At 38.3% G+C, this 24,994-nt stretch overlaps 2 protein-coding genes across 2 annotated transcripts; one reads left to right on the top strand and one right to left on the bottom strand.

Annotated features, from left to right (window-relative positions):
• Positions 1-214: 214 nt before the first annotated feature.
• On the top strand, positions 215-9,381 carry LOC106925898 (melanocortin receptor 5-like). The gene is made up of 4 exons (XM_015000458.2): positions 215-399; positions 502-608; positions 5,834-6,022; positions 8,747-9,381. The coding sequence occupies exons 1-4, from the start codon at positions 232-234 to the stop codon at positions 9,315-9,317; spliced, it is 1,035 nt and encodes a 344-aa protein (XP_014855944.2). The 5' UTR covers positions 215-231; the 3' UTR covers positions 9,318-9,381.
• Positions 9,382-17,248: 7,867 nt separating this feature from the next.
• mc2r (melanocortin 2 receptor) lies at positions 17,249-21,414 on the bottom strand. Its single transcript, XM_015000462.2, has 2 exons — positions 20,944-21,414; positions 17,249-19,721 (listed from the first exon to the last, which is right to left on the bottom strand). The coding sequence occupies exons 1-2, from the start codon at positions 21,279-21,281 to the stop codon at positions 19,163-19,165; spliced, it is 897 nt and encodes a 298-aa protein (XP_014855948.2). The 5' UTR covers positions 21,282-21,414; the 3' UTR covers positions 17,249-19,162.
• Between the last annotated feature and the right edge of the window lie 3,580 nt (positions 21,415-24,994).

Raw genomic sequence — 24,994 nt, 5'->3', positions numbered from 1 at the left:
ATCACTAGCAAGAAATATTATGATGCTAACTGAGATGCTACATTCAATCACTTTGGCTGATCTTTGAATCTGGTTTGTTCAAGATCGACACGTGAGGGAATGACATTAATACAGCAGAATCCTACAAGTATCAATATTGAACAACATTCATTTTGATATTTGTTATCTGTGTCAGGTTCGTTCCAAAAATGGTGTGCAGATAGAGTGAGGATTATTCAGAGTTCAGCGGCAATGAACAGGATGAACATGTCGATGTACCAGGAGGAGGAGCTGCTGGGTAACTCCACCTGGACCTTCTCCTACCATCACCAGAACAACACCCCCACCCCGCCACTGCTGCAGGACCAGGCCTCCACCCTCAAACCCGCAGCCTGTGAACAGGTCCACATTGCTGTGGAGGTTTGTATCGGGACTCGGGAACGTTGACCCTGTGAACTGAGCCCTGACCCGGCTTAACGTGTCTTTACCCACACTTCCTGATACTGTGTGTTCTCTCCTCAGGTGTTTCTGATCCTGGGGATCATCTCACTGCTGGAAAACATCATGGTCATCACGGCAATAGTGAAGAACAAGAACCTCCACTCACCCATGTACTTTTTTGTCTGCAGGTAAATATTTATTGTTAATGTTATTGAATTTTGCACCACAACAAGTTTTAAAAATTGTAAAACTTTTTTTGTTCTCAGTGTCCAGAACAAATAAAAAGATGGATCAGAGAACTTCACTTTGGTCCAATCTTTTTCATTTTTCTACTTCCTGCAGCATTTAGGTTTCTCTGTTATGTTTTTGTTGGACATAATTACCTTCTTTGTTGGTCCTCTTGTCACTACACTTTTCTCTAAATGTTTTCACCAAGAACTTTCTAGAAATGATTTTGTTGCACTGCACTCTTCGGGAGATGACAATAAGTTGTGTTTCTTAGATGTGGTGAAGTCTTCTTCAACTAAACAGAACCTCTAATGCTGAACCTAGAAAACTCCTTTCATCAAAGGTTATTGTTATAGTAAAACATGGCACCTCACAGCCCGGTTCTGCATTTTAGCCTAGTTTTTATTTTAATTGATAACATTTTGTAATATTTCATGTCACACTGAGGTTGGAGTTATTAATTTTATAGAGACTTCATGGCAGGGTTTACTACATTCTTTAAATTCCACCCTTCATCAGACTGACATTTCAAGAGTCCTTTATATTTACTTTTAAAAAGCATAAATACAAAAATATACTATAAAGTAAAACTTTGTTCAGTGATCAGACATTTGACATATGATTTCAATAATTTTGGATTTTTGGATTTAGTATGATAAGTCGTTTACTTGCATCATTCTTTTGTGATTTCTGTATTATGTAAGACTTTAAGGTGACACAAACGTGGAGCATGCTGGGGTTTGTTACAATTTACTGCCAAACATTTCAATAACAAATCCATACCACAAAGCATCAGCAGCTTCTTTGTGCAAAGCTTTCAAAGTCAATGTTAAACTTGTCCTTGAGTTCCTTTTTTATTTTTATTTATTTATTTATTTATTGGAAAAGTATCTTCACTCTGTGCAGATTTACAAAACAAACTTCAAATGCTTGAAATGACTGCTGGAACACCGGCATGGGAAATGTCTTTCCAAATGTTTAGAAAGCATTTACATTCGTAAGCAGACAGTTTGACTCAGAACACATTGTTTCCCCCTTAGAACAGAGAATCTGGTCATCTTATATCCACTGACATTCAGAGATGCTCCGATTCCTATTCACCTGGAGGCAGGACCTGTTTTGACAGTAACAGTAACTCCTACATTGTTACAGTCAGATTAAAGGATCGCTAGAGTTCATTTTGAATGTTCGTTCTGTTTGGCTTTGTTGTTTTGAGCACCGTGTCAGACAGTATCTGACTTTGTTCTCCAGGGTGGATTAAATTATGCAACTGTTGTTTTCTTCAAAGAAAATATAAAATAAAATACATCGAAAATCTGAACCAACTAGTTTTAAAGAAAATCTTATGAATACATTACTGCTGTTTTGAACAGTTACAAGGCTCTAAACAAGCACTTGATGGATTTCTTTTGAGGGTTTTCCCCCTGTATTTCAGATAATCAAGCAAATTTTATAATGAGACAAATACAAGTAGAGTAAACACAACAATCAGGTTTCAAATGATGATTTCACTTCTTAATGAGCTTTTCCCAGAATTCCAAGAACCAAACATGAAGAAGCAGCATTTAGCATCTATGCATCACAAATCTGGAACAAACTTCAGAATGTTGCAAAACTGCTGAAACACTTAAAGCCTTTTGAAACATAATGTTTTAAGAATTTAACAATGGCACTTGACTAAATGTAATTTTTCAGTTGTTGATTCTATGTTGCATGACTTTGTGTTTTTGTGTTTTTATGCACTCTGAAATGCCTTGTTGCTGAAATGTGCTACGCAAAATAAAATTTGATTGATTGATTTCAAAGCTAACCTCTTCCGATATAAAAATGTGCACAAATCACAAATTAACTGCCTAATCAAATTTTTGATTTGATTTGATCTGTTTATATTTTAGAGAGAGAGCTTCCATTTTGCATTCTGAGAGCTAAGTTAGTAAAAATCTTCTGACTTTTCTAATTTAAAATAATTTTTCCAACTTTGAACTTTGAAAATTAAATTTCTGTAAAAAAAAAAACCTAAAGTCTTGCATAAATGTTTTGAAATGTGAAGATTTTATTCTTTTACTTCTACTGTTGTAATTGCAGTCAATTACTGCAATTACTGTTGCAGTAATTGACTGCAACAGTCAATTACTGTTGACTGTTGCAACAGTCAACAGTAAAATAAGCAAGGATTAACAAAATAATCCTTGCTTATTTTGTTAAGCAAGGATTTGTTAAGCAAATCCTTGCTTAACAAGGATTTGCTTAACAAATCCTTGTTAAGCAAGGATTTGTTAATCCTTGCTTAACAAAATAAAACTACATTCTGTTCAGAAATTATACCTTACTTCTCACTAACAGTTGAAATGTCGATTTAAGATGGTTAGTAATGTAAAAAGATCCTCTGACACAATGTCTCTACATACTCTGCAAGAACAAATATATCTGTTCTTAGACTCAGAGTGATAAGAACAAGCTTTTCTTTCTAACCAGGACATTTCATCCTTCACAAGAGCTTAAGGAAAGAACTTCTAGGAAGTTTTTATAGGTCCCTCCCACTGGAGCACAAATCCACTTCATTTTTCTTGGACACCACAAAAAAGAAGCCGTGCCCAGAGCAAGAATAATCTGAAAAAAGTCAGAAAATGTTAAGATGCAAGAGCAGAATGATGTCAAAGAAATGTCTCTATGTTTCCAAAATGTGTATTGACACATTTTGACCTTCAGAGAGAGAAGAAAACTCTCCCTGCCACATATCCACCACCAGTGAAGGAGTGGACTATTTAAAACTCAGGTGCAACAAAACGACACAAACAGCTTTAGTTGGATTCTGTTTGATTCCTTAAAAGTCAGCAGTAATTCTCCAGAACACCTAAATGAAATGATTGGATTCCCTCATCATCATGCCAATCCGCTCCACTGAGGTCTAGAAATGAGCCATGCAGAGAGATTCAGGTAGAGAAGGGGATGCTTCTAGATGTCTAGGGTGGTAAAACGCAAGCACTGGATTTGGGAACCACCTGATTTAGTTCAAAACGCTGTTGCCTCAAACACCTGCTAACATGCTGCTTTAAAGCAAAGTGCATCTGTCAGCTGTATCAATTTATCCCCCATGAATCATTGTTAGGATCGGCATCGCTACATGAGCGACAAGAAAATGGCTGAAACCCGCAGAGAGGGAAGGTTGCACAATAAATCATTGATTGATTTAACTGACTCTCCTGCTGGGAGGCAGGGATTTAAATGTATCACTGCTCAGCAGCAAGGGTGTAGGAACGAGTCTGTCATTGGGGGGGACGCATATCGGAAACCTGACAGATGAGTAAATAGCTTGAGCAGAAATGTCAAACAATTATGCCATCAACACATCAGTAACGCGTTACTCTAATCTGACCCTTGTTTCAGTAACAAGTATTCTAACACGTTACTATTTACAATCCAATAGTCAGATTAAAGTTATGCAGTATAATGACTGTCATTCCAGGATGAACACTCACTTTAGCATTTGCCTCACAACTAGCAAGCTACATACTCTGGTAGCACAGAGCCGACCAGATTCTGATGTATCTTATTGGTCAAAATGCATTGATATAAATTGACTTGCAATTGAACAGGTTCTACTTATTTCTAAAACCAAAGTAGAAAACAGCTCATAAAATAAGACACAACAGTTTTAAACTCAATACAGCAGTTTGACCAACAAAAATAAAATCTAAAAAATAAGTTTTGTTCTTCTTGAACATCTCTCTACATCAGTGCAACAGTTTGATCTACAAAATAAACAAAACTTATACTTTTCACGTCTAACAGACACCTTAGCTCCTCAATGTTAACTCAGTCTCACTTTCCAGCCTTGCATTCAGTAACTTACCAAAGATTCATAAAAAACACTGAGGCAAAAAGACTAAATGTTTTTTTTCTCCTGTCATTTTCAGCCGCAAACATTTAACTAAAATATCTACAGATATGTGTTTCTGTCTCTGCCTCCCTCTGACTTTCTGCAGCCTGATGTTCCTGCATGGATTCATGGATTTACAACAGACACTACAGTGATGTACAGTGTCAGAATGTGAACTAAATCTAAAAAGTATGTTTTTATCATACAGAATGAGAATTTAAACTTAATTTTCAGATGTATACATCTCAACTCTATTTACTGTGTAGCAAAAATTTTCACTAATTTATTTTTAAACCTCTCCTCAAGCACTTTTCTTATTGTCTTCTAACCATTAACCTTATGGTGTGGAAATAATGAAAAAATATTGAAACGTTGAAAGAAATCAACCTGACATAAGTCTCCTCCTGTTCTCCTTTCTGGTTCTATTATAATTAATATAATTTTTATATCTTCACACCCTGAAACATCAACTGGCTCTCCTATGTCTTCCCTGACCTGCTCCTCTCATAATAAAATAGTTTAGTTTATTTAAAAATTAAAAACAGTTAATACATATTTCAATAAACTAAATGAAGTCCTCACCAGAGCTTCTTCACCTTTCTTCAACATCATTGTAGCACTGCTGTTCTCCTAAATATATAATATAATATAATATAATATAATATAATATAATATAATATAATATAATATAATATAAAACACATGTTAAGTGGTCGAGTATGATCAGGTGTTGCTCAGTTTGCTGCTGTTTCAGTCTAAATCATTGTGACTAGACTAGCTAACTGTTAAAGTTAGTGGTAAAATTTTGGACATGTGACTATTCCAGAATTTAAACAGCTAAACCAAAAAGATTTAGTTCTATATATGAAAGTAAACTGACAACAAGATGTTATAAACGAGCGATATTCATGGCAACATCCCTGACAGACAGTTTACCTCCTTCAAACGGAGTTTCTCTGACTCCATCTGCTGCTGTCTTTACTCTGAGCCGTTCAGAGGGGGGAGGGGCAGGAAGCGCTCTGCTGAATGCGCTGTTATGCGCCTTCCAAATAAAAGCACGCGAGTGGAAGATTTTAAAATTCTTCGCAACTGCAGTGAAATTATTGGGGGGGACGAATGTGGCTCTCTCCAATATTGGGGGGGACATGTCCCCCGCGTCCCCCCCGCTTCCTACGCCCATGCTCAGCAGGAAGGTCTGTCAGCTTATCTGCAGGCTGCTGGTGAAAGCATGTCTGTGCAGAAACTTTAGGAATGTGTGTTTGTGGCCAAAAGCGTCTGTCATTAACCGTGTCTGCTTGGTTGCAGTCTGGCTGTGGCGGACATGCTGGTGAGCGTGTCCAATGCATGGGAGACCATCATCATTTACCTGCTGAACAACAGGCAGCTGGTGGTGGAGGAGCACTTCATCAGACAGATGGACAACGTGTTTGACTCCATGATCTGCATCTCGGTTGTGGCGTCCATGTGCAGCCTGCTGGCCATCGCCGTGGACAGGTACTGACCGTTTCTATGTGCCACACAAGAGTTTTTAACCCTTTAAGTTGTCCACATCTTGTCACGTTACAAATGAAAACTTCAATTGTGTCATTTGACAAAAACAACACGGTAAAAAATTGCAAAGTGGACGGAAAATGATGTATAATTTAAGTAAAAATCTATAAAGTGTTACATGCATTAGTATTCACCCTTATTCAGTGTACTCTTCCTGTGTGTAAATTAACCTCTGGACAAATTTAACTGTTGGCCATGAGTTTCAAGCATCCTGCACACTGGGGTGAGTCAAAAAATGAGAGAATTTGTTCTGAATCAACTTATCTGGTTAAATATAGGCTAAGTAAAACAAATTAAACCATTTAATGAATAGACAGTCTATTTAATGTGTCATTAAATCATTAAAATGCAAATTTCTACTCGCTGATGCAGATACTATAAAAAAAATTGTATTTTATTATCTCCTTGCACCTGTTCCTGCAGCATCACCATGAAATATTTTTATCTGTCAGACCGGCCCGTTAGGTTTTGGGCGAGTCCTTAGTTTAATGAAATGGAAACAAGTTCATGGTGTTACCGACTGCTTTTCCAAAGCACTATGATAAACTTATGACACCAAGTTGTGCACCCAGACACAATAATGAAACACCTTCTATGCATACATAACCTGTAAAACTTGCTCACATGTGTAATGCCATCACCTTTGACCTCTACAGGTCTGGATTTATACAAGCCTCTGTCCAGATCAAAATATCAATTTTTGTCTCCTGTGAGAGTAAAATGTTTATCTCTGTTACTATTTTAATAAAAGTAGAGCATCAAGAGATCATATAAGAGGAAAATCAGTATCAAATATATCTAATGACTTTCAGCAAATCTTGATGTGAAACAGTTCTGATTTCACTGTTTCCACGGCGACCCTCAAAATGCTCACATGCAAGTCAGTTGATCCATGAGGACTCTGGTATCATCATGACAGTTGAGGGATCAATGTGGTGTTTAATATGCCATTTATTGGTTAGATAATAAAAACAATCTCAGATTGTTTTTACAAAATGTTACAAAGCACAACTTAATACATAAACCTGGATTCATCTTACATGTTAAGGCCAAAACAAGTAAGGGTGTGTTTATTGTTTCACCATGATGGCACTTCATATTGAAGCACCATTGATTCCAAGTTGTTAGTAAGCCAAGTTAGTGACAGTACAGAAACAACGTCTCATCAGTCCTTCAAACATCCCTGCAAGGCAAAGCAGCCCTATCTGCTCTCACAGCCAGCAACCGTCAGCCAATGACGGCTGACGGTTCATTGGCACAGTGGCTAAAGGCGGATCCCAAAAAAATTGATTCTCTTATCTACCTTTTAAAGCAGAGCATGCAAAAACAGTATCGGATGATTTTGGTTTAATGAAAGAGAGCAGATAAAAAACAATATTTTAAAAATAGTTTCTCTTGGCTCTTTCTCTGTCAAACTTTAAGTGGAGATCATGTGACCTGAAAAGGTCAATTCTGCCATTTCATCTTCCACAGCAAAACACCCCCAGTTTTCTTACTGTGTCTTTTAATATTATAATGCAGTATTATTATGATCTGTATTGAATTCCTGTTTTGTTTTTTTTTGCTTTTTTTCTAGCATTTAGAGTCAGCCCTCAGAAATGTGATGGAGTATTTTGGAAGTTTAGGCTGCATTCACACAGGCCCTATTTAGTCCGGTTCATTTCAGGAGGTGTGAATTATCTCTGTGGACCAAAAAGTGAACTATGATGTCCTGGAAACTGAGGTCTTGATTTGGCTGAAGTGAACTCTAGTGTGATTCAAATGGCAAGTGGACTGGAGACTGCCCCAAAAGCTGGAAACTGACTATAGCAGGGCATTCTGGGTAAATACAACCAAAGCAAACATACAAGCTTAGCCCTAAAGGGAGAATGACTTTTGTCAAAGACAAAGGGGAAATCCAACAACCACTAGAATCTAGTGCCAGTTCATTTTTTTGTTTACATTGCGTGAAGAAGGAAGTTGCACTTGGCATCTTCTTCAGAGGATCTAGAGTTTACTTCGGCAGTTCTTGGTGTAGTGCCACCACAGGCAAAGGGAGGAACAAGTTTTCCAAAGGGTTTGGGTTGTTTGACACAATGCAGAGTTAAAGAAAACCACAGCAGCTGAAAATAGAACAAATGTTGTAATTTTGGTCCCAAATCTGTCAGGTATAAAAACACCTGTAACCTTATAAAGATAACTCTAAAAAGCTAATAAGTGATATTTTATTTATTTTATTTTATTTTTATTTATTTTCAAACATGATAGCAGTATAAAATCACACGCATAAACAAGGAATGCAAAAGACATTTTTTTACCACAATATTAACATGCTCGAAAAGGAGTAGGAAGAAGTAAGAAAACTTTAAACTCATACCTTATAAACTCTTACAATATTTTCAGATGAAGCCTCATTATTAAATCAAATAAAAAAACATAGGTTAATTAATTTTCCATTTTATCTGGGCTTATATATGTCTATATATATATATACATTCTCCACATACACTCACACATTAGTGCTATCTCTCCTCATATTTCTATATCTTGTGAAAATGACCTCCTAATATTGCCTTCTGATATTGTATAAAATTTCTACTTTTTTAACTCCTCATTTAACTTGTTCCATAATTTCACACCAAGAATTGAAATGCAAAATCTGTATGTATGATATGCTTCCCTCCACAGGTATGTCACCATCTTCTACGCTCTGAGGTACCACAACATCATGACGGTGAGGAGAGCAGGCTGCATCATTGGAGGAATCTGGACCTTCTGCACTGGCTGTGGGATCGTCTTCATCATCTACTCTGAGACCACCCCTGTCATCATCTGCCTGGTGTCCATGTTCTTTGCCATGCTGCTCATCATGGCCTCCCTCTACAGCCACATGTTCATGCTGGCTCGTTCGCACGTCAAGCGGATCGCCGCGCTGCCGGGCTACAACTCCATCCACCAGCGCACCAGCATGAAGGGTGCCATCACCCTCACCATCCTCCTGGGCATCTTCATCGTCTGCTGGGCCCCCTTCTTCCTGCACCTCATCCTGATGATCTCCTGCCCTCGCAACCTGTACTGCGTGTGCTTCATGTCCCACTTCAACATGTACCTCATCCTCATCATGTGCAACGCCGTGATCGACCCGCTGATCTACGCCTTCAGGAGTCAGGAGATGAGGAAGACATTCAAGGAGATAATCTGTTGCTACAGCTTAAGAAACGTCTGCAGCAACCTTTGCTCCCTCACCGGTAAGTTCTGAAAAGAAAAAAATGAAAGAAAAGAACACACACACACACACACACACACACACACACACACCCACACACACGCACACACAAAAAAAATAAAAAAACGAAGTTGGATGAATGAACTTGAACTGAGACTGGTTCCGGAAATTCAACGTCCAGCGCATGGAGACTGTGTTTTATTGTCTTTTTTTTTTTTTTTTTTGGGGGGGGGTCCACTTACGTATTACAGTGAAAACAGTTTTTAGTTGGGTGTTTGTTTTTCTGCCAACTGTTAAAAAGGACAAGCCAGAATGGAGCCAGAAACAGTGAAGTGTTTCCTAATGTGCTAATGCACTGCATCCAAAACACACACAAAGAGGCTGATTTATTAGGTGCATTATCCAAATGCTCTACCAGCCCCATCCGAAATCACCAGTCATTTAAAAATGTGTCACAGAAATCTACCCTTCTTTCATTCTCCCCTGTCATGTCCTCCTCTGTGTGGTTTAGCTTTTCTTTTGGTTCTCCTTTTCTAATCAATGACATTACTATCCTAACCTACAGGACTATAACCGACAAGGCAGCCTGACAGATCTTTTTCACTTCTATCAAGTGAGCCATGCAGGCTGAAAGAGAGCTTAGATATTCACTGTTAATTGCCGATGATGGCAACCCCATGCAGCCAGTGTTGCTTCAAAGCCATGATGTGCACATCCTTGGCAATTAGGACTAACCTGAGTGGCGGAACGGCCTGGGCAATGACGCCAGCAACTCTGACAGGATCATGGGAGTTCTCACTGATGTTACAAAAGGAGGCCAAAACTCTTTAGAAATGTAATTCAGCGCTTTAGGGGATAAAACATGAAGTCGTTTGTAATGCAGTGTTCAGGGGGTTTGGAATATGCTTGAATCAACACCATTTTGTTGTTGGTGTAATGGTTTTTAAATGTAAAAATACAATTTTATTGACAGGTGCAAAACCATATAAACACATTAGTGGGGCAGAGATGAACAGAAGGAAGTCATCAGTGTATAATGACAGTATGTGAAGTCCTTCAGCTGACTGATACTTTACTGGCTGTACAGTGGAACTATTTCAGACATCAAAGTACATATCTAAGTACACTGTATCCAAGGAGTAACATCAAGTACAATATAAAGAAAAGTTGAAGGATTTTGATTGTTGTACCTAGAAAAAATTATATCTAAGAAACAGTTTAAGCAGCCAAATAGTATTTCAAGATATGAAATATAGTGGTTGTTCAGCTGTTAGCAAGAACAGAGCCGTTGTAGAAGGTGACTGAATGACAAGAATGATTTCTTAACTCATTCTGTGAAGGTGGACGCATGGCGGTGCAGAGAGTGTTTCTGTTTTCTCACAGATTATCGTTTCTCATTTTCTACTGTCAGGACATAATGACAGTTTTAACAAATATGTGAAAAACATATACTTTCTTTTTAAATTAAATTTACCTACTGCAACTTTAAATATGTAAATAAGTAAATAAATAAAATGATTCGGTAACGCACCAACAAAACTGTCCTACCCTGTCCGGACTCAGCTCCTCTTCATGTTCTCATGTTAGATCCAGGTAACCTGTACTGTGAATGCTCCAAAATGCAATCCAGAATAGGAAAAAGTGCTATTGCACTTTAGCATAATCCAGCGATGGAGCTAAAAGTGAATACTGAAAAAAAAAAAAAAAACAATTAACAGCTGAAATCAGACACTGCTTCAAGAACATTTAGTCCATGTTAACAGCTCTATCGGGGAGAGAACGCTTTAATGAACCTGCTGTTGGAATTCCTGTTCAGTCCAAGGTTATATTGATCAGTGGGGTGATTACACTCTCTGCTCAGCATACTGTAAAATGTTATTCATATGAGAATTGGAGCTCTACACCTATGTGTTGCACATTAACTCACTTTCTTCTTTTACTTTGTTCACAGTCGAGTTGATAAAGCCGTCAGGAGACATGGGGCTTTTAATTACACTTCAGTTGAAAACTGTCTGTGTCTCTGCGCCGACACTAAGCTCCATGAAAGCACAAATAATTTATGCGTCTTTCATTTTCTCATATGACATCTGTGTGCATCATAAGCTCATTAGGAGTTCTTAAGCCAAATTATTTCCACATGCAAAATTCGTCAGAATCAAGGCGCCACAAGGCATGGGTCTTCGTCTGGATGTTTGTCTGCTCCTCAGTGCCAGCCCACACCCGCACACAGGTGACAGGGCTTTAGATTTGTAATAATGAATATAATGAAATGTGTTGTCTTCGTCAGAGAAGCGGCGTTGAGCATTGTGGAGGAGAAATGCTTCCTGCTGTCGCTGCAGTAACTCCAGAGCTCAGCTGCTGCCGCTGTACGATTTATGAAGACAGTTTTTCTCTCATTATTTACAAAAAACTAACACTGAATGCATCTTTTGCATTCACTGAAGAACAGAAAAGTGCTAATTAAAAAAAAGCCTTATAATGTGAACGATGAAAAAGAGAAAACAAGAACACAATGTGTACATGTTCAACACTTCTAACTACTTTCCTGAAGATTCAGACTTGAAATGTTTGTAAGGAAAAACTTTATCTTTAGCCATGTTTTAAATAAAGTGGCTAAACAGAAAATGTATCGCGAGCAGATGGATTACATAAATAACACAAATTAAGGTAATTATAATAATACAATTTTGAGATTTTAATTTAAAATGTTGCAACAAAGCTTGAATTCTTGATGAAAATGGCCTGGTTTAAAACTTTTGCACAGAAGCTTGTGATCTGAGCAACTCAAGACACAGAAACAACATATACATATGTACATTTTATTCATAAGTAAATGAGTAAAATGAATTCCCATATGGGAAGGTCAAGTAATTAATAACTACATTAATCAGACGGTGAATACAACTAAAATTTGAGACTAAAAGATTTCAGATCTGACTTGCACTTCTGATCTGAAACTTGAGTCTTTTTAACATGTATGAAGACTTAATAAAAACTGTCATGACAGGCGATAGTGTTATAGTCTGAGGCATTGTTAACTGTGAAAGGATGCACTTAATTATTATCCAGTGATGTTTGTGAGTTATGGGCTGTTAACGATGCATATTACAGAATAAAAATAATTCAAAGCTAAAACATAAAAGTATATTTTCTCAGTGGAAAGGAGGTGATCAGTTCAGTCGTAAGTGTGAAAAGTGAGCTGAGTCAGTTTGGAGACCAAATACATAATCCCAGTTTATGAATAAATTTAGACTCGTTTTGACAGAAAAAAAAAAACATTCTCGTTTTCTGGTTCTTACCAACCTACATTTCATTGTCTCACCGGAGCCGGAAGAATTCTGCAGCCCATGAAGGACGTAACAGTGTGTACACTTCATGGCAGATTGGAAAAAAGGAAAGGATGACTTGAACTAGTAATTTTTGCTGCTCAGTTTTCCAGATCTTTCAGAATGTAGGAAAGTTTTTGTGTGGAGACAGGAACAGTGATGTTGCATTAAGAGTACAGTATTATTACTGTCTTGCACACGTGAAGAGTTCTGCACTGATTACAGCAGGCTGCTGTTCGGCTTTGTTCAGCATGTAGAAGGTAAAAACCATCCAAGTAAATGGTGACTGCCCCCTTTCAGAGGTCTAACAAAGACTTGCAGATGAAAGCGCTGCCTCCACTCTGGGTGGAAAAGCATTATGATATCTGGTGCTGTGGAAGACATACATGACTAATACATGGATCATCAGCAGTGGCCTTTGTTGCTACAATGTGAATGAGAAACACCAAAGACAAGGTAGAAAAACTGATAATAAAGCAGCAGAACAGGATGACATACACTTACTCCTCTGACTAATGGTCCTCACGCTCAGATCACCTGTTAAAAGCAGACATGGAAACCACAAAAACACACACAGCAGCCATCTGCTCTTTCATAAACGCTTTCCAAGATAATTACAAATCCCTGCTTCACTCCAGGGGGCAACACATTTATCCTGCTGTCTCACATATTGCCTGACCTTTAGAGGATCTATTTATTTTCTGCTCAGTCTGAAACACAAAAGTGTTTTTATATATCGCCGTAGAAACATTGTTTCCAGATATTTTTTGTCCAAATTTTTATTATTTTTTTTATGTGATTATCAGCATGTATTCAACAAACACAACAAACATTCATGATTTTTTGGAACAGTCTAAATGCCAGCTTTAAAATGTCACCTTTTTTTTTCATAAAAGATAAAAACTGTTTTTTTCTTTTACCCGCCCTGTCCTATACATGCAAATAAGAACCTTTTCTGGTGATGGTAGTTGTGGGTGGGGAAGCCTGAATCTCAGTGATTTTGAGCAACTTTAATTATTAACAACAAAAAAGAAGTAGTAGTTGGGTCCAGCCTCAAACTATCAATTAACCAAATTTTTCACAAGTTCAACAGCAGGATGTTACTACTGGTGAAAATGATGAAGAAGACAACAGGAAGTGGTAGCAGTATGATGGTTTACTGTGTGAAAAAGCTTCTTCATGTCTGATTTTAAAACAGTTTCACATTTAACTGAAACACCATTACTGCAAAATAGTGGGGTGGGGGGTTTCAACATTAGCAGAATATTGAGAAAGATTTGCAAACATTTGTAATGGAAACACATCTAATTTTAAACACTCCATAGATTTCAATTCAAAGAGTTCATACTGTGTAACATCTTCTCTATTTTATCAGTTTTTTGAACACAAATGAAAAGCAAAACTCACCATCTATCTTTTTCATTTTATGCCATTTGTATCAACAAATCCAGAGTTGCACAAATATAAAGTAATGACAGCCGTCATCAAGCTGCAGCTGTGTCTGCATCAACGCCATGGTTACCAGCCAACCAGCCTCTTGAAATCTGCCTGTGTGTAAAAGTGACAAGAACGTGAAGTTTTCCTTTCCTTCCTATCTCTGTGCTCCACATCGATCCCCCTGTGTGCTGAGCTGCTGCCATGTAAAAACATGAATGTACAAATAGCTCCACAGCGCTCTCTGTGATTGTGTGCTGGTGCCTACCTCCCTACTGAGAGGCTTGACTCTTCTTTATCAGTAAAAATGCAGCGACCTACTGAACCTGAATGTTATGAAGCATTGCTATGTAAACAACGTTATTATTTATTGTAAAAAAAAAAAAAAAAGTAGTTCGTTGTATATCTTCCCTAACAAAGACAAAGACATCGAGATCAAAAAAAAAAAAAAAACATGGTGAAAAGATTAACATGGGTTACCCATCTTGTGTTGTAACAGTGTTCCGATTTATTGTAAGTCTTTTGCACTGCAGAGAATATTAATGGGAGAAGATGCATAAATGTGCACAGACTTGTAACGATATTTACTTCAGTGACTTTGCATTTGTGCTCAAGCCCCTCTGTGCTGCTATCATATGCAACATTCTTCAAAACTGACAGAGTTTCTGTTGCCCACAGAAGCAGCAGTTTGTGTTTTTGCCTCAGCTGCTTCATCAGACTGAGCTTTTTCTGATCGCATGCTGAAGCTTTTCTCCATGTGCAGTGACCGTTCGCACATTTCACTTCGTCAAATGGTGATATGGACAAACGTAAATATTGGCTTCTGTTAGCAGTGTGACTTACAATGGATTCTTCTTTATCTATTTATGTCTTAATAAAAAAGATAATAAATCTGAGTGTTATTCTGTTTTGTTTTATTAATTATGTATATATAATTATTTTTACTCCATTTTAAATGGTTTGGCACTATCTTTTAACTGTCCTCCATAACCTAAGAGTCCAAAAAGTGCTCTGAGATCTTCTTGACAGATGTTCTTACTGCAGCTAATGGCCTAATTAAAGCACAGTGGGGATGGAGCTTTTTGCAGACTACAAGCTGCCCCTTGATATTCATATTGCAGTCTTTTAAGTTCCTCCTGAAAACTCTTTTTTTTTAATCCAAATTTGAGCTCCATCAGACTGGTTTGATTGTTTTATACTCCAGTTTTGCTTTGTTTTTGTTTGTTTTGTTTTTGTTTTTTAAATCCAAATTTGAGCTCCATCAGACTGGTTTGATTGTTTTATACTCCAGTTTTGTTTTGTTTTTGTTTGTTTTGTTTTTGTTTTTTAAATCCAAGTTTGAGCTCCATCAGACTGGTTTGATTGTTTTATACTCCAGTTTTGTTTTGTTTTTGTTTGTTTTGTTTTTGTTTTTTAAATCCAAGTTTGAGCTCCATCAGACTGGTTTGATTGTTTTATACTCCAGTTTTGTTTTGTTTTGTTTGTTTTGTTTTTGTTTTTTATCTTATTGTTCTTGTTGATTTTATTGATGTGTTTTGGAATTTTGTCTATTTTTACTCTTTGTGATGCACTTTGGTCAAAGTGATTGTTTTTAAATGTGCTACATAAATAAACTTGAGGAAAATTGGCTCCAATATTTTTATTTCAAGGTTTTCTGGTTAATTAAATTTTCCGAACTCTCTTTATGATGGATAATTCATGGATAATTCAAATCCCACAGGGAAATGTGATGCTGTAACTCATACAATTATCTTCAGAGCAGGAAGAATCTCCTTTAGCAGTCTGTCTTACAGCGGTTTGATGCGGTGTGCATAAGAGTGACATGACACTGTCATAAACATGACATAACACCTGTTAGACAGAGTAGATTTCTTGAATGTTTATGACTGTTGTCATGAAGTGTCATTCAGTAAATAATGACATTTTTAATGCAAACTTGGATTAAAACTAGCATCAAAAGTAAATTAAAATTGTCACCTTTGCATTATAAATGCCATTATTTATCGAATGACTATTCATGACAACAGTTGTAAACATTCATGAAGACTTCATGTCAAGTCATGTTTATGACAGAGTCATGTCCGTCTTATGCACACCCTGTTAAATAAAGGGTTACTGAAGCCTCTGACCAAAGACTTAATAAAAATCCTACTGCATACTTTATTTAATAAGGGAATAAAGGATTTTTACATTCATCAAAAATTATTTATTTACATCCCAAAAAGTCACAAACAGGATTGGATTTTTTGTTAGTTACAGTGATGCTTAATCTAATGATATAATAATAGTAATAATAAATAAAACAAAGAAATCAATGTGAAATTAATAACTTGAAAAGTACTAGAACCAAAACACAGTAGAGCTGATGCATTTTACAATAAGCTGGTAAACAATAATCTTAGCCTGTAGCAGATTATATTTATTATAATGATTGCTGCGCTACATGGAAAACCTTAACAGTTTATACAAACTTTTCCGTTTGTAGCCAGAATGTCGCTCAAGTTCTCTTTCACTGGCTCTCATCCAGACCTTCAGATCCCATCAGACTTCTGCTTGCTGCACATTGCTATACCCTCACTGACACCCAGAGGGAACAGCCTGATCTGGTACATGTGCTGTCCAACAATGGTTGTGTAAATCATTTAATATGCAAAGGGTTGGGATAAACTGGGAAAAACCAGAAAGCATAAAAGATGGTGTCTTCAGTGAAACTTGTTAGTGTGGCCTGTCAGTCAGTCAGTCAGTCAGTCAGTCAGTCAGTCAGTCAGTCAGTCAGTCAGTCAGTCAGTCGGTGAGTTAATGACCCTCTTTCTCCTGCAGAGTGGGCGTCTTCATGGATTTACCGTTTTCAGCATCATGCCATGTCTGCACAGTGCTGCAGGCTTCTTCTGTCAGCTGATCTTCTCTCAGTCTTCACATACTGGTGACAGATCATTGATCTCTGGAGGAATAATGCTCTCTGCTCTGAGCAGGCTAGCTCTTTGCTAATCAGGTCATCTATATGCCCGTCTCTGGGCTGCTTTTGTGCTAAATTACTTCCAAATAATAATTTCTTCTGTGTCTCTTGTTATCAGTGGCTTTGCATGACAGATGTATATTGGGGACTTTAGCATATTGACAGCTTTTTCAATTATAATAATGTATCAAGAATTTATCATTTTCTTTAGATATTGATCAGTCTCTTTAATCAGATGTCATTAATAATCAGTTCAGCATAACAAGATTTTATTGACAATCAGTTATCGTACGTCAGATCTTCAATAATTAATTGAGCAAAGGAACAAAAACAAAGATAAAACTCACAAACACAAACAATTCAACACTGTTAAAGAGAAATGTCTGACTAAATAAAACACTGAAAAGACAAATAAATAAGCTGAATAAAGAGATTTTGGTCTCTCCACTAAAGAAAGCTGTCATTCCTAATGCTTAATCTAACTTATATATTTTTTAATTAACTCATTGATCTGTCTGGTTATCACACCAGAACACCAAATTATAACCAAAATTAGAGCACCATACTGTGGTCTGGATCATGTTGTGTTGGGTGCTAACCATCCCATTTCTGAGTTCAGCTTTTATCCACATTTATGGATGTTCTGTAAAAAAAAAAAAAAACAGAGGCTGGTTTATATGATCCATGTTGGTGGATTTCTGGATGATTTCTCACTTTAGATTACTCCAGAAAAGAAAGTTAGAACTAAGTCAAATAGCCTGAAAGTGGTCGTTAGGAGATTGAAGCATAGCTGGCAAGAAAAAAAAATATGTCAAGTCTCATAATCCAGTTAGAGATAAAAATTTCAATTTCAGATATGAAATCCATTATTTTTATCCACCTTATTTTCTTTTAACCTCAGAGAGGGAGAAAAGAGGAAAAAATAGTTGTGGATAAACTGATCTGCTGCTGATTGGAGCGGTTTATCATTTAAGGTTCACAGCATGTGATCATCCGTGGAATGAAGAGGCAGACTCGCTTTCAACGTTCAGAATCTAACCCAAGATTTAATGTTTTGATGCTACATGTGGGGTGTTTTAATTAATTTCTGAATTTTTAAACTTTTTAAACTCTTGGCATGAATGCGGGCCATCATGAACATGTAGACGTAGAGGAATTTTTAAACAAAATAATAAATTAACATGTATCTAAACAATCTTTTGATTATAAAACTACAAGATAATATTTATGGGGTAAGAGGCTGACATGGGCGAATTCTGCAGTAGGAAACTTTTATGAACAACATGTCTTTTAGAGGTTTGTAAAAACTGTCAGAATCTCATGACAGACACATAATCTCCTATTGCAGAAATACATCACTAAGTCAGAAACTACCAATCAGAGCCAGGAATAGAGTCTTAGCACCATCAATCAGGCTCATGTACGCACTGCTCACTCCATTCCCCCTTGCTTTCTGCCCACCGCAGAGCCTGCCCTGAATGCTCAGCCTAGCTAGCATAGCCAGCAATAAGTTGTTTCTCCACTGTTAATCTTCGGCAGCGCATACATAAGCATGATTTACAGCACTGAGACCCTCCTTCTGGCTGTGATTGGTTGCTTCTGACCGGCAGCCAGCAATGCATTTCTGCAGACAGCAGGAGGAGGTGGATTTCTTTCACAGATGATCTGTCAGATGTTGCACTGTTAGGACCTGTAGACATTTAGGTAAATAACATTTTGATATAAATAGCTGCTGCTGCTGCTGCTGCTGCTGCTGCTGCTGCTGCTGCTGCTGCTGCTGCTGCTGCTGCTGCTGCTTTAAAGAGTAAGTTGCCAACAATGGAATCGCTTTCAGGTCATAGGGATCCCCAGTGAGACCAAAAGGACAACAAATGAAAATTTCAAACATGTGGTTTGTATGCTCAAAGTCCATTGACCAAATGTCCAAGTAGCAATGCAAACAAGAGTGATGTAGGTTCATACCCTCTGTTAGCCTCAGCTGTTTGGTGGCACATGTCACAGGAACCACACAGTGACTTAACCCCTGCCAATGAAAGACTCAAAGACAAAAATGATCATTAGCACAACAGGGAACGTTGCGCTGTCATCAGGTTGCAGTGCAACCTATTTTTGTTCAGTGGATGAAAAACGTTTAGACGTTAAAAACTTTAGATAAATTTCTGTTACAAGCAAAATTTCCAGTCAGAGCAAAACAGCATCTTTCTGAAGGTGTGCCGCAGCTCAGCCATGCGGAAAGCGTAGATAGCCGGGTCTATGAGGGCGTGGCTCATCATCAGCACCACATGCAGCTCGAACAAGGACCGGTAGCATTCACAGTACGGATTCATAGGGCAAACTGTGATGATGACCAGGTGGACAAAAAACGGTGCCCAACACACCACAAACGCCCCGAACAGGATGGTGAGAGTGAGAGCGCCTCGCATGTTGCTGCCCCACCTCCTCTGATGCTGAGACTTGTCCCTGCCACCACCAGGAAGCGCTGCAATGTTCTTGGCATGAATGCGGGCCATCATGAACATGTAGACGTAGAGGAAGCAGATGGCTGCCAGGGAGACGACGAAGAAGACAATGAAGCAGATCATGATGAACTTAAAGTTGAAGAACTTCACCATTAGCACAGCCAGAACTGCACATGATGTCCAGATAAGCCCCAAGATGGCTGCAGTTCGCTGCATGGTCATGATGTTGTGGTAACGTAGCGCATGGAAGATGGTGATGTAACTGTAGGATAAAAAACAACAACAAAAAACAAACAAACAAACAAAAAAACAAAAAAAAACATTTCAGTCCTGATTGAGGGGGGAGGGGGTGCATGCAAAGATCAAACGTCTAATTAAAAACACAATTTAGACTTAAAACTTTTTTTCAGGATGTTATGTGGCCTAACAACATGGTCTCAGCTTGTTGTGTGGAACAGATCAGTGAATGAGAGTCACACCAGATGAGCTACAAACAGATTTCATTAGATCCTTTCACCTCGTCTTTTGACAGATGTATCCTGGAAAGTTAACTTAAACTACAATGGTCAACTGTTTCTGCAAGGCAACATGTTGTTATTATCCATAATACCATCTCTTTGCCTCAGGGTAATAGTTGGGTTTTGACAAGTTTCCTTTATTTGAGTTTCAGGTAAGCCACATTCAGCTATCAAACAATAAGGTTTATGTACCTATAGCAATCAATATGTGTTTAGGTGGAAAAGGACAAACTAATTATGTTTTCCAGGCTCATTTTGAGTATTGAGATGGTGATGAGGGATTTTTTTTTTTAAATTTGCAACAAAATCTGGTTTTTTAATGTCATGTCACAATTGATTCATCATTATCTTCCCTCTTTTATAAAGTGTTGTGTAATTCAAAGGAATACTTTGTTGAGGAGTGACAAGCCAAAATGAGAGGGTAAAGAACATTTCATCATTGTGGCTGGATAGCAGTCACTATGCCAGTGGTCAAGCCAATATCACTGTGGGCCTCTGTACTAGCACTGAACTAAGACATATCACACCTTTTAAAATGGGATTATATTAGCAAGAAATGTGACAAAAATGATTGACAGAGCTATCTATCGCCGTCTTCTGTCTCCATCAAAAGGTTTACGATAAAATGACAAAAATTATAAAATGTGTTGGGCGTTAGGGTCAATACAGCATTACGGTCAATACATGGTGACAGTGAAAAAACACATTAGACAGGCCAAAGATGCATTAGACACCTTTACTAGTTCTTCATGAGGGAATTACACAGTGCAATTGAATAGTTGCATTGTGCCCTTGCCCAATGTGCAGGACATACAGTTCACACAATGGTGTCATGTTGGAGCCAATGGGTAAGAGAAGTCTGAAACCTGTTTATTGCTTTAAGATGGCTAACGTTTTTTTTGTTTTGTTTTTTTTTGCATCACTCACTGTATCTTCAGTCATCTGTCAGCAGATCTGGATACATACCGGTCAACAGCAATGGCCAGGAAACTGGATATGGAGCCTACAAACGACATGCACAGCAGGGAGTCCATCACGTCATCTAGGTCGGTCTCAGGAGGACCCCTCCTCTCCAGGTGTCCCGCATCAGCAAGAACTATCATCAGGTTTTCCCACGTTTTTGTCACGCTGGCGATGGTGTTGAAGGCAGCCAAGCTGCACATGAAGCAATACATGGGCGAGTGGAGGTTCCTGCTGTGCATCACCGCCACCACGACCAGCAGGTTCTCAGCCAGGCTGACGATTCCAACGGTAAAGAAGACGGGAAACGGGACCTTGACCTCAGGGCAGCCTGTCTGGTTCATGGCAGCGTCCTGTCTGACTCCAATGCAGATTAAACAAGTTCCTAAGAACAGGTGAAAGCAAATAGAAATATTACACAAGTTTAAATGCTAGCACAGAGTAATAACAATGATAATGATACTGTTGAGCTTTGATAAGAACTATTGGGGGCTATGGCAACTGCCTCGTTGTCTTTGGGATAACATCATATTTTTCCAATATTATAAACTTAATCATGTTCCTGGCTCAGATTTAAAACTTCATTTTAATGTTCTGGTCCATGTCAATTTCATAATAATAAAGTGTTAGAGAAAAAAAGCCAGGCAGATATTTAACTTCTAAATTGAAATACAATATCAGTCAAAAATAAATTAATATATATATACTGTGTGTGTGTATATACATATATATCTGTCGCCCATTTCCGTCTTGTTCCAGTAGCCCATTTTTGACGCAGACCTTGTTTGGTCGGGCGACGTCTGAGCCGGCATGTCGTGCTTATCAATGTCTCTCATGGTATGAGGTAGGCTATATAGCTCCAAGGGTCTTGCCAAAGGACCCACAATGCATTGCTCAAATTCACTGTTGTAACTGTTTGCCCCAGCCTGGATTCGAACCCGCATCTCCCGGGTGGAAGATTGGTGACTTACCCATTGAGCTGGGTGCAAGATGCTGGCAGGGAAAGCATACATGGAACGACATAACCAAGTGGCGGGCATAGTGTACAGGAACATCTGTGCAGAATATGGACTGGAAGCCCTGAGATCAAAGTGGGGAACACCCCCAAAGGTGGTGGAGAATGACCGAGCTAAGATCCTGTGGGACTTCCAGATCCAGACAGACAAGATGGTAATGGCGAACCAACCGGACATTGTGGTGGTGGATAAAGAACAGAGCAAAGCCGTTGTGGTGGATATAATACCAAGTGACTACAACATCAGGAAAAAGGAGCATGAGAAACTGGAGAAATACCAGGGCCTCAGAGAGGAACTGGAGAAGGCCTGGAAGGTGAAGACCACAGTGGTGCCTGTGGTCATCGGGGCCCTCGGGGCAGTCACCCCCAAACTGGAGCAGTGGCTCAAACAGATCCCAGGAACAACATCAGACATCTCAGTCCAGAAATGTGCAGTTCTAGGCACAGCCAAGATACTGCGCAGAACCCTCAAGCTCCCAGGCCTCTGGTAGAGGACCCGAGCTCAGAGGATTAAAGAGACCACCCGCGGAGGGTGAGAAGGGAATTATTTATTTATTATTATATATATATGTACTAAAAAAATGAAGTCTTAGAGACAAGCTTTCAGCTTTCAGTTTATCTCTAAACCCTGCAGCAGGATTTCTGCAACTCTTTTATTCACTGGCTTAATTTTAATGAAAATTAAAAAGAGAGGTCATATTTCTCTTATTTCAGCTTCCCTTCATTGGCTCCCTGTTAAATCCAGAAGAGAATTTAAGCTTCTCCTTTTCATATATAAAGCCCCTAATAACCAGTTCCATCATGCATCAGAGATCTGATTGGTCCATATGTTCCTAACAAACACTTTGCTCTCAGTCTCAGACTGTAGGTTTACTGCTGGTTCAAACCTGTAAGTCACTATTTATGAGGCAGATCCTTTAGTTCTCAGAGTCCTCTGCTGTGGAAGCAGCTTGTGAATCAGCCACCCTGCTTACTATTAATACTAGGCTTAACACTTTCCCTTCTGATGAAACTTATAGTTAGACTGGTTTAGATTACCCTGACCTAGGGTAATCTAAACCAGTGTTTTTATTCATTGAAGCAACTTCTTACCAGACAAAGAGATCACAACACATCAACCAGAGTTTTAAATCTCTTCTTAAGCTAAAAAATATATAACCTGTGCTATAAAGTCAGGACAGTTTGCACAAGGTAAATCAATGTGAGTGTGGCAGGGTTCCAAAGGTTTGCTACCTTGGGCTTATACAGTAAAGACTACAAACATGCAATATGAGTTCAGTCTGCTCTGACAGACTGATTCAAGTTGAGTTTTAGTCATTTGAGAGCTTTTGCACGTGCACAACTCATAAACTGTGTATATAGTGACTTACAGGTTTCTAATGTGTATTTGTTTTGCAGTTAAGAAAACAATTAGCTCTATTATGCCAAACTTGGGTGTGTGGAAATGGTAGAGAGAGAACTGCTATTCAAGCTCCTAAACCTAAAATTTCAAGCTGCTGATTAAAATCCAGCTTAAGATTTCACAACATTTCAAGATTAGCTTAAATAAAAGCACAACACAAATTTAAAGTCAAAATGAAAATCTATAGAAATGCTTTTGGTGACTTCAAATAAAAGCTAAACTAATAAAATGTAAATAAATCCAGAATATCCTGATAAGACATTGAAAATTAAAGCTGCAATAGGTAAAAATATATATCTCTTTACATGTTTCTTAAACCTTCCACAATGTTGTGACTGTATAAGATGCAGGTCATCTGTGAAAAAAAAAAAAAAAAATCAAGCTCCTCTGCCACTGCCACTGTTCCACTGCCATCTGCAGAAACAACCAATCAGAGTCAGGAGGAGGGTCTTAGTGCTGTATATCATGCTGATGAAAGCGCTTCACCTGTGCTAATGGCGATAAGACAATTTACCATCACAGGAAAACTGTTTACCCTCTGTCATCGATAGCCATGCTAACTGGCTTGCGCATTAACGGAAAGCTATGCTCTGGGAAAACGCTGTAGCTTAGCAAGGTGATACAAGGGGCAGGATGTGAGAAGCACCTATGTTAGCATGATTGACAGTGCTAAAGCGGTCCTCCTGGCTCTGATTGGTTGTTTCTGACCATTCTTTGTATTCATACTGTCATGACCTAGTAACAGTTTTAGCAAATATGTAAAAAAACTTTTTTTTAAATAAAAGTTACCTACTGCAACTTTGAGGAAAGAGGACATTTAAACTCAGGCGGAGAGGCTGACCTGAAACCCAGGTGGCTGGTAGCTGCTATCTTACTGTGCAAGTGTAAATTCCTCTGGTAATTACTAGAGCGCCGATCACATTCAGGAAACTCACACAGTAGTAATCAGTAACCAGCAGGTCTCTGAAGTTGTTCTGTAACAAATGCTTTTCTCTTCCATGTACATCCTGTTTTTAAGCGAGAGGTGGAGCAGCGGGTGTGGGGGGCTTTTGGCACTGCTCAAGCTTTATCTGCAGCCACATCTGCCTCTGCTTTCCTGTTTGCATAAGAGGGTTGCAATCAATTTTTTCTGCAGGTGTTCTTCTGAGAGTTTTGGTTTGTTCGTGTTTACCGCAAGTCTGTGATGCCAAAAGCTTACAGGATATTACAATGCCTCTGATTGCAGAGTCCATCTAATCCGCTGTGCTTTCCTCCCCTATCTATGTACAAATCTCTGCTTGATACATAATCTGGAGACACAGGAAAGGACTGCGTGTTATTCAATTCCAACACATCACTGTTTCTCCTGGTAGAGTAAAGCAAAGAATGTGTATACATGTAAATATTTTAGTAAAACTCACATGGATGCTGCATTGTGTTTTTAAAAATACAGAGAAAATAATAGCGCACTTTCTGAAATGAGGTGAGTCACTTCTCTACAATACTCCATTCATTATCCTTGTGTAGTCTTCTGTGTAGAGTAAAAAGAAAGTAATTAGTGCAGCAGCAATGCAGTAAAAAGATGCAAAGTTTAAATTTTTTCAATGTGTCATTTTTCTTTATAGCAGAATAATACAAATACAGAAGATAACACTTGATGT

Source organism: Poecilia mexicana, unplaced genomic scaffold (genome assembly GCF_051168715.1).
Source record: "Poecilia mexicana isolate PSO_F unplaced genomic scaffold, ASM5116871v1 scaffold_6, whole genome shotgun sequence".
Taxonomy (NCBI): domain Eukaryota; kingdom Metazoa; phylum Chordata; class Actinopteri; order Cyprinodontiformes; family Poeciliidae; genus Poecilia; species Poecilia mexicana.
The sequence above is the reverse complement of the archived record's forward strand: the minus strand, read 5'-3'. Positions and strand labels throughout refer to the sequence as shown.

Bases quoted from the DNA above. Each gene is read 5' to 3' on its own strand.
- LOC106925898 (XM_015000458.2), top strand. From the start codon at position 232: ATGAACAGGATGAACATGTCGATGTACCAGGAGGAGGAGCTGCTGGGT. The intron at 400-501 runs GTTTGTATCGGG...TTCTCTCCTCAG, and splicing joins AGGTCCACATTGCTGTGGAG to GTGTTTCTGATCCTGGGGAT. The intron at 609-5,833 runs GTAAATATTTAT...GCTTGGTTGCAG, and splicing joins ATGTACTTTTTTGTCTGCAG to TCTGGCTGTGGCGGACATGC.
- mc2r (XM_015000462.2), bottom strand. From the start codon at position 21,281: ATGAACCAGACAGGCTGCCCTGAGGTCAAGGTCCCGTTTCCCGTCTTC. The intron at 19,722-20,943 runs GTATGTATCCAG...TTTATCCTACAG, and splicing joins CTGGCCATTGCTGTTGACCG to TTACATCACCATCTTCCATG.